At 39.1% G+C, this 10,299-nt stretch overlaps 1 protein-coding gene across 1 annotated transcript in view; it reads right to left on the reverse strand.

Moving 5' to 3' along the window:
- LOC118421117 (leucine-rich repeat-containing protein 23-like) overlaps nucleotides 1-1,194 on the reverse strand; it is a 9,405-nt gene extending 8,211 nt beyond the window's left edge. The window contains exon 1 of the mRNA XM_035828277.1: nucleotides 857-1,194. Within this exon, the coding sequence (XP_035684170.1) occupies nucleotides 857-1,071 (215 nt within the window). The 5' untranslated portion in view covers nucleotides 1,072-1,194. The remainder of the gene's footprint in view (nucleotides 1-856) is intronic.
- Between the last annotated feature and the right edge of the window lie 9,105 nt (nucleotides 1,195-10,299).

Consider the following 10,299-nt stretch of genomic DNA (forward strand, 5'->3'; position numbering starts at 1 on the left):
GGATAACAGGACAAAACTCTTAGGCTATGATTTGGTACAGTCTGCTGCACAGGTGATTGTACAGTGTGCCAGGTAAGATTAACTCGTCCAACAAGTACTAGTACTGTCTCATGGACGCCTGTACGTGTGCATTTGCTGCAGGTCAGGGTTCATGACTGGCGTGGTGCTGCTGGGAACCACCCACTGTTACAGAGTAATCAATGACAAACTTGTGGGGCTAAATGAGACCGTCTTGTCAATAATTTAGTACAAATCAAGGGAATATGACTGATTATTGCATAAGGAGAAACATGATAGCATTCACTTATCAAAGATGTTGCCATACGCAAAACCTGTACAGTCGGTTACAAACACACGTGTGTAAAACGATCATGCTTGCTTTACTAAAACGGCAAAACGCCTAAAATAAAGCAGACAGTACAAAAGTATACCAATTGCAACCTCCTTGATTATACTAGTATTGCGATCTAGATGTTGCTTTTCTTTTCTTGCGTGCGACGATTGATTCAATGTCTTTAAAATGTTGATATCTCAAGCTAGATTTGTAGCATGCAAAGATGGATACAAATGGCATATCTAGTACTTGATCCTTTTTTTATGAAAAGATGAGATAGAGGGCACCAATATTTCATTCTTTTACTAACCAAACCATGCATGTATGGATTTCTGTAAAACTGATTAAGATAACAAATTAGAATAGACATGTCTTACACTACATGTATTTCGATCATCACACATACGAGGTAAATATCTTTCTGAACTTGTGATCATGTCTACGAAGATTTTCGACTTACTTTCTGTCAGAAAACAGTTGGAAAGTTTGTTCGCACGAGCTCGAGGTGTGACCGAAACTTACTTGCGGTGGAGATCCAGCCGTATGTAGGCGTGTGCCAGCCCGTTCCCAGTTTTACTCAGCTCGGACAGGGCCGGTCCTATAACCTCCATGGTCAGTCGACCAGGGTCCACCTTTTCTTCGGACAAAGTGGTCGAACTGCTGCTGACCTCAGTGGTGGACCCGAAGCTCGGCGTGGACACACCACTACCTTCTTCAAAAGACGTGTCGGACATCATCTGAAAAAGTATAACTATGAAACGTCCTTTTAAAAAAAACAAGGTTGGTTTTACACTGGCCCAAACAGTTAGTAATTCCAGTTTTGTGTCGAAAGAAAATGGCGACGAAGTCGTATCGAATTTGAATGTGGTGTTCGAAGCTTTCCTTGGAATATTCGAATCTGTTCGAAACAGTGAACCATGTTCGAAACTTCTCCCGCGCGCCATCGGATATTGGCTAACTTCGAAGCAGATACTTGGGGAGGAGGTCGTCTGTCATCAAAATACAAACTGTAGCTGACATTTACCGTAAAGGCAAACAAAACGTACGAGCGCTAACCTACTTGTTTGTGAAATAGAAATATTGAAACCCCTATATAGTCCATGGGCCAGCACCCCAAATTTCACATATCGGTACCCTCCGGGGTGGCAAATTCTCCTTGTTATTTTTGAATAGTAGAAGGCCTGTGGCATATATTTTGACGTGATAGCCATTCTGGTATGGTAGCTTTCTACCGGCTATCACCCTTCAAACCTATCACCACCTAAATGATCTGGAAATTTCGTGTCTTCAATAAGGGGGAGGGGCAAAAAATTAAACATCAATATTTTTCCACGAAAATTCACAGGCTGGTAGAACCTGCTAAGAGGATCATAAAAATATCAATTGATTTTTGATATTGTGATTCAACACGAAATTATGACCGCTTAAAATCATATTTTTTGGTGATTTTCTGGTGGAAAATATATACTTTACTTTCCAATATCGTTCATTTATTCACATTACCTATGGGGCCTTGCCTGATGAATTAGACTTACCGTACGTATCCTTCTCTGCATATTAAGCTTTAAATGATCGAAATCCATCAATGAAATCCGGAGATATGAATGTGTGAAGAATGACACATCTGCCAGCTTATAGTGACAATATCGTTGCTAAGGCCGTTGCTAAGGCTGTTGTTAAGGAGGTTTCAGATCGTACTCCACAACAAAACTGATGCAAAGAACTTACTTTTCTGTAGCATTTTACTCTGATTACATCAGTAGAAGTACAAGGAATCGTGTTAAAATGTTTAACATGTAACAGATGCAGAAATGTGTTTTTTTACGTCATTTCTTTCAGAATCGTTAGCAAACTATTTCTAAGGCCGTTGCTAAGGGTGTACTCTGTCATGTTTCAAGCCAAAACAGCAGAGAGTCAAGTTCTCTGACGCGTGATTTTGCTCCTGTCATCTTGTAAATCATACTTAACTGTGAAAAATATCATAATTGATTGGAAATGTTAATTTGGGCTCTACATGGGGGTTATAAGGATACCTGAAAATGAATTACCTTGATTGCACACATTTTTTTTACAAATCTTTTGCTCTTTTTCGTCATTTAGTAGATACCTTATTAAAATTCACAGCGTATATCTAGTATGTCGTACACAATGAAAAAGGCTCTGCATGGGGGTTACCGGGGCACCACATATGTGACACAGGATATGTGGATGCAGGACTGCGTCATGCATATCAAAAATTTATCTAGAAACAAGACCATAACAAAAGGTCAAGAACAAGGCTACTCTGGGATGAATACAAGTATATTGTACTTTTCTTGATCAATGATGGTATACATTATAAAGGAGGTTATATCGACATATATAGGCATATCTAGACATGTCTATATAACCTCATTGACTATATATCAGGTACAGTGCAGGTTTGCTGCGTTGGACAAACTGCAACACACTTAGTCTAATGGTATGTTATTATGCCTGACCATTCATTCATTTGTTAACATAAGGGCAAACCAAAAACAAAGTCTATAACAAAATTTTCATGTATCGAGACCCGTTAGAATGGAGCAGTGTAATATCTGGTGTAAAACGTAGCTAACTGAAGATTCTGGCAGGCTTGTAAAACTTGACAGACTGGATACAAAACTACCGATGCCTTTTTCTACACTGCTGTAAATATTACAAAACTTACAACCTACAAGTTTCCACATGTGCATGTGCCTAGAACTAGGATGGTCTCCAATGCCTAAGGGAATTTTCTTTGTCATTGAGCCTGTAGGCTTGTTCTCATTTAAATGTCGAAATGCTGTCGCCTGACTTTACGCCTTGATATGGAGCAAATTATAGACAACATCACTGGTTCCTTCACTTTTCCACAACCCCTGTAATGTTTTACAAAAGATGCACAACAACATTCGTATTGGTTGATGGCTTACAATATTATTATAGCCACGGGTGGGATTTCACCCCCTAAAATATGGCTGTTGCCTGAGAAGAAACGAAGAATTCAAATAGTAGCCAAAAATGTAACAATTCAGTTCCCAGAATGATAGTTCGGTAGGTGAAACTAGCTGTCCAGGCCTTCTGACCGATCACGTCATATGACTACTGCCACTGATCTTGGAGGCTGTGTGAGGTGGTTCATGCCTGTCGCCAGACTCTGTAACAAACGTTACCACCACGAGTACGATGGTTGCCACGGTTATATTATCCACGTATAAGACTAGAAATGATCGTTTTTGTGACGCTGTACAGTTTTTCTGGCTTTTTAAAGAAACAAGAAAGGGTTGTTGACTGTCATTTGTATCCCACCTCGCTTAACAAAATGTTGTACAGAAATGACTGTAACAAACGTTACCATAGATTGTTCGATGCTGTCTAAGCTTTCTTTTTGACCTGGTGTAAAAAAGCTGCCCACTTTTTAAATGTTCCTCTGAGGGACGTCCACTTATACCTAAATGATGTAGTCAATAAGGTGAGTCCTTTCGAAGAAAACAGGGTAAAGTTCACTGTTGTAACAAATGTTACCGGTAACGTTTGTTACATGCCCTGTAATGCATTACCAATGGGGCCGAAAACAATAAGTTGCCATTTTTGGCTATGGTTAAAGGAGGAATTTTCCTAAACAACCACGTAGTTTTCACTGAAAATAAAGCCGATTTATTTTTCGACCAAAAAAATGCCATATTCGACATTTCAATGAGAACGAGTGTGTAACGGGCATATGAAAATGGTCTGATATACGTTTTAGTTGCCTTTAATAGCTTTGACGATTTGAGGCCTTAGGTTTTTGCCAGTTCGCAAAAATTGAAGTCTTCAAACATTACAACAAGATGAATGTAGTCAATATGTTAGTGTATACATATTTCACAGTGCCTGCCATGCAAGAACATAACGTCCTTGGTCGGAATGAACTGACATCTTGAATCAAGTGTGGAAGTCACAAGTCGGACTTCCTCTAGTTTAACGTTGGGCATGTCTGAGATACTGGTCAGAGGGAACGTTCATACATACATTAGATATTTCATACAATGTAAGAAAATGGGCATGTCTCCTGTCAGAAAGGAGGTGATGTGACTTGTGTGTTACCGACCGGTGTTGCGATTGTCCTAATGTTGGAAGGTCTGTGGCACTGTGGTAAAGGTCACCACTTCTCTGACCCCAACACCAAAGGCTTTCAAGTCTCGCATGTCTTCATCAGGTTAAAACAAGAAATTGGTCCATGCATATGATTTGGCATCTTCCTATTTTTGTCTTGCATTACCTGCTTGTTTTGTCTGTTGGGCTATTCTACAGCCCTTATGCCTCCATATGACTGTAGGCCTTCAATGGTTTAGACTCCATGTTTTTCATAACATACTGTCTTATGTGAGTCTTCATTGATACTATCAATTTTGCAGCAGTTGGAACACTGCTTTTCCCCCACCTACTTGCATGAGCTTTTGCATTTATTTCTTGATACAGCAGAAGCCGCTTAATTGCACATCCCATTTGCCAGCATATTTTGTGCAATTATTCGCATGGTGCAATAATGCGAAGTTATCTAGCCGGACTGCAAATTTAAAGGTTTGGGATTTGGGGATTCCGTGCAATTAACTAGAACTATTCAAAACTATCGGTAAATATAGTCGACGCTTGTGTTCCTTTGTGACCATGCCCTTCTTCTCAAACATCTTGTACGTAGATAATAAACATCTTTTGTACTTTTATAAAGGCTACAGTAGAAGCCAGTTAATCGTACAATGTATTACTGCACACTTCTGTTAATTGCACGGAATCCCAAAATCCCGAACTGATGCGGTCCAGCTGGATAACTTCGCATATCATTGCACCACACGGTTAATTGGCAAATGGGGTGTGCAATTAAGCGGCTTCTACTGTATTTCACAGTCCTTGCTTGATTTCCAATGATGTATTTGCATCTGTAAGTAGCAACGACTATAGCTGCAGTACAGTGCACCAGTCAGAATTGCCCTGAGGATTGTGACAGACGATCACCGAAACGGGGTGAAAATAAAACAAGGGTTGTGAAATCAAAGATCTGTATCATACAGAGCCCTTCTCATTATTGTGACCATATGAAGTTTACACGATGGTTTATGTGTGGTTTTCACTGCTATACCAAAAGTCTCCATAACTTACCTCCTCTCAGTACCCGATTTATCATGGTCCCAAACCCCCAAAAAGCCGCCAATACCCTGATCTGGCTCGTCTTCTGTGTGGCCCAATAAGACAACAAGTAATATTTCTTCATTAAGTAGATTTCCTTTTCCATCAACAATAATACATACACCAGGTGCATTACCTTCAATGTAAAGAGGAAGCATGGGAGGTATTACGCCTTAGAAATGACTAAAATTCTGAGAGATTAAAACTCTGCTTTTAGTCAATCAGGTAACCCCCTATTACATCCTCTCAAATCCAATCCAATCCTCTTTAATAGACTTTATCCTCACCTGATGGACTGTAAAAGAAAGGATCCCATTTCCTATGTGGAAATACAAAACTTCTTCACATCTTCATTTATTATATTAATTTAGATCTATGAGGGTAGCCATCGTAATTTCAGTAATTTTCGGCAATAAATTGTTTGATTTTTAAGGGCCTCTTAGGGCGGCCCAGGCCACAATAACGGAAACACTCAAGGGTTTATCACATGGCTGTTCATAGTTCCACCTACCTATCACAAAGGATTACTCAATTTGGCCGACTTCAATCTTCCGACCTCAGCATAGTATGCCTGGTTTCTCATACAATCATATTTTTGAAGGTGCTCATATGTGCAAATTAAAGTGAAAAAGACTGTCACAATTCTATCAAGATAAGAGTAGCAAAATTATGTGTCAGAGAACTTGATCAAGAAAAGTACAATATACTTGTACGTGTTCATCCCAGAGTAGCCTTGTTCTTGACCTTTTTTTGTGGTCTTGTTTCTAGATAAATTTTCAATATGCATGACAAAGTCCTGCAGCTACGTATCCTGTGTATTAAAGGGGCATTCCACTTCACACGGGAGTGTTATTTTCCGATAGATATTGATTTTAGGAAGTAATAAATGCATACGTCTTCACATGATATGATAAAGTACCCAGTTGCTTCACGTGCCTCAAAAGCATTCAGTCTTCTACCAAACTCCCCAAGTACCCTCTAATTGAATTAATCCTATGGCTGAATACAATGCAAAACTTTTAGGTGAGGTTACAAAACTAATTTCAGGATTGCTAAGAAATCTCGCCTTGTTATGTGTTCTTTGCTATCTTATGAGCAATTTGCATTCTCAGTGTGCTTAGCGATCCTCATTTATTCCAAAATATGCATGATAAACAAAGTGTCTAATATGCGTATAGGGAATGCATGTGTAGGGTCTGCATGGGTTTACTGAGTGTCATATTGTTTTCCAAAACACATATCGCGCAATTCATCCCAAGGTGAATTCCACAAAATTCGGCTGATTATACTATTCATTGACACATTATCTATTGGATAACACCACCCCCTTTTGGAGTGGAATGCCCCTTTAAACGGTGTCACATATGTGGTGCCCTGGTAACCCCCATGCAGAGCCTTTTTCATTATGTGCGGCATACTAGATATACGCTGTGAATTTTAGTAAGGTATCTACTAAATGACGAAAAAGAGCAAAAGATTTGTAAAAAAATGTGTGAAATCAAGGTAATTCTTTTTCAGGTATCCGTATAACCCCCATGTAGAGCCTAAATTAACATTTCCAATCAATTATGATATTTTTCACAGTTAAGTATGATTTACAAGATGACAGGAGCAAAATCACGCGTCAGAGAACTTGACTCTCTGCTGTTTTGGCTTGAAACATGACAGAGTACACCCTTAGCAACGGCCTTAGCAACAGTTTTGCTAACGATTCTGAAAGAAATGACGTAAAAAAAACATCTGTTACATGTTAAACATTTTAACATGATTCCTTGTACTTCTACTGATGTAATCAGAGTAAAATACTACAGAAAAGTAAGTTCTTTGCATCAGTTTTGTTGTGGAGTACGATCTGAAACCTCCTTAACAACAGCCTTAGCAACGGCCTTAGCAACGATATTGTCACTATAAGCTGGCAGATGTGTCATTCTTCACACATTCATATCTCCGGATTTCATTGATGAATTTCGATCATTTAAAGCTTAATATGCAGAGAAGGATACATACGGTAAGTCTAACTCATTAGGCAAGGCCCCATAGGTAATGTGAATAAATGAACGATATTGGAAAGTAAAGTATATATTTTTCACCAGAAAATCACCCAAAAATATGATTTTAGGCAGTCATAATTTCGTGTTGAATCACAATATCAAAAATCAATTGATATTTTTATGATCCTCTTAGCAGGTTCTACCAGCCTGTGAATTTTCGTGGAAAAATATTGATGTTTAATTTTTTGCCCCTCCCCCTTGTTGAAGACACGAAATTTCCAGATCATTTAGGTGGTGATAGGTTTGAAGGGTGATAGCCGGTAGAAAGCTACCATACAAGAATGGCTATCACGTCAAAATATATGCCACAGGCCTTCTACTATTCAAAAATAACAAGGAGAATTTGCCACCTCGGAGGTACCAATTTTTCCTCTGGCCCATGGACTATTTGGGGGAATTTACAGCGCTGGGTTTGAACGTTAACGTACACTGTTGCGGTGAGTGGGATATTCGTATCTTGACATTGGTAACGTTCGATTCCACAATATGAGTTTGGAAACTTTCCGGGCACATGTACACTGATGCCCCAGGTCTTTCTTTTTTTACCCATATAAGTATTGGGGTATGTAGCATGTGTTCATTCACAGTTTATCTCAGTCACTAGTCTACTAGTAGCAAGGCGGGAAGCAAACAGCAGACGATTGTTTGTGTTACAAAGAACTGTTCTCAGCGTGGGTGACGAAAAGGCCATGGAGTCTTCACGAAACTTTTTACAGATTTACTTGACTGAAAACTGTTAAGTCAAGGGTAGTATAACTGCGATTTGGTGTTTATCTGAACGTTTCTAGTCAGGATGAGGGAACTTCATACAGGCGTTTAATATCAAATAGGGTTCGAATAACACATTACAAACTCTCTACTGTACGTTCCCCACGTGAGGGCTGTTGGTATGGCCGTGAGGTCCATACTGCTAGCTTTTGGATGTGAGCATTTTCAATAATAGGGGTGAAATGGCGTGCTGAGGCATGATTCAAAATGGCACGTGTTCTGATTTCCGCCCAATTTAGATTGACAAAGACTGGAGATGTACTTAAAAGAAGGACACTTCAGGGCATATCGGTTGCCTTAGACGGACATTTTATTAATTTGTTTTATATTCTCTGTGATGATAAAAGTGTAATGTGAGGATGTAAAGTATAATTTCTTGAAACTCCAAACGCTGCCCCTCTCCCACGAATTATTTATTGGCTTGAAAACATACCGGAAGATTGATTAACTTGTCGTTGCAATGTGCAATTTTTCTGGGCTCAAACTTAACAAGGTTTTAAGTCGTCTATCTTACCGATTTTGTAAAGCACTGAAAATATTTTGCATACCGGAGCTAGTTTTTGACTGACAGATGGGTTTTGAAAAGTATCCGATTAAAGTTCCGTGCCGTTACTAACGTTATCTTATGTATCGACACGATTCCAAAACTTTGCATAGAATCTATAACGTTATAAATCCTGCCGAGAAAAATGGAATTCAGGACTTTCAAGCATTCAAGCAATGTCATAGATGGTTATTTTGAATCTTTGTATCGTAAGCTCAGACTACTGTTTAACAGTTACGACAGAAGTACCACAGAGTGGATTTCAAAATTTTGACATTGTGCATAAATGAAACAAGGTAAATCAGGAGGGGTAATTTCACTATCCGGTGTTTATGAGTGCTTATTGTATGGCATTTATTTGTTCATGAGAGAAACAGCACAGTATCGTGGAAAGGGGTATCTGAATCTGATGGTCACGTTTCCAGGGATCATCATTTTGTTCATGCCTACCTTACTGGCCTTTCTAAATCGCCTAGCGGCTCGCTTTGGGGGGTTTTTCGTCGCTATCGCTCCATTGGCGGGTGGAAAAATCGTGATTGATTGTTGGTTATATTACAACGTTTGTAAAACATTTTCAGATACACAATAAGTGTAATGATCGTATATGTCAGGCATGACAATTTGTGCAAAATGATTTCCATTTTGGTTTGTAAAGTTTCTCCTCTTTGTTATGCTTTATGCCAGTCAATAAAAGTTGCTGGTATTCCCACCAAGAAACATTTAGTGTGGAGTGATTATGGGTTCTTTCTGAATAACTATAACGGCCGAGAAGGTAGGCATAAATTCATTTTTGTGAAACAAAAATAGAAATTTAGGCCGGATGTGACGGCCGATATATTTTGATTTGGCCCAACGTTACAGGGGCCAAGCATCAAACCGAAGTTCTTTTCGAACAACCAATCAGCGCCCTTCAAACAAGCAGTGTTCAGAGATTCGAACGCTGAATCATTCTTGACAGAGATAGAAGAAGGGCAGTTTGAACTTCCCCGAGCTCCACGCCCGAATTGGGGAGTTAATCGCATGTTTTTGTGCCCTCCCACCCAGTCCCGAGTGAGTTTGGTTAGTTGATTATTGTGGTTTATTTTGTATCATATTTTGTTTCTTTTTAATTCGAAAATTAATTCTTGCCGGTAACAAGTCAGGTTTTTGCCTGTTATGATATTTTTTAACCTCCTTGGGTTTATACATCATGAAATTAGCTCAATATCAGGTCATGCTCTTTACCCGTTATGTGACCTGGTTTATTTATCATAAAGATAATTCTGCTGTGTGACCGTATGGCTCACAGTTAGTATTTGTTCATGGCTGATCGTTGACTCAATACTGCGAAGTTAATTTTAAAATGTGTCACCGTACAGACCATTTTTCTTCGTTTCTATTTACCGGTGCGAAAGTATGACTCACAGGTTATGTTTAGGCTGTGTGACCGTATGACT

This window comes from Branchiostoma floridae, chromosome 8, assembly GCF_000003815.2.
Source record: "Branchiostoma floridae strain S238N-H82 chromosome 8, Bfl_VNyyK, whole genome shotgun sequence".
In the NCBI taxonomy this organism is placed as follows: Eukaryota; Metazoa; Chordata; class Leptocardii; order Amphioxiformes; family Branchiostomatidae; genus Branchiostoma; species Branchiostoma floridae.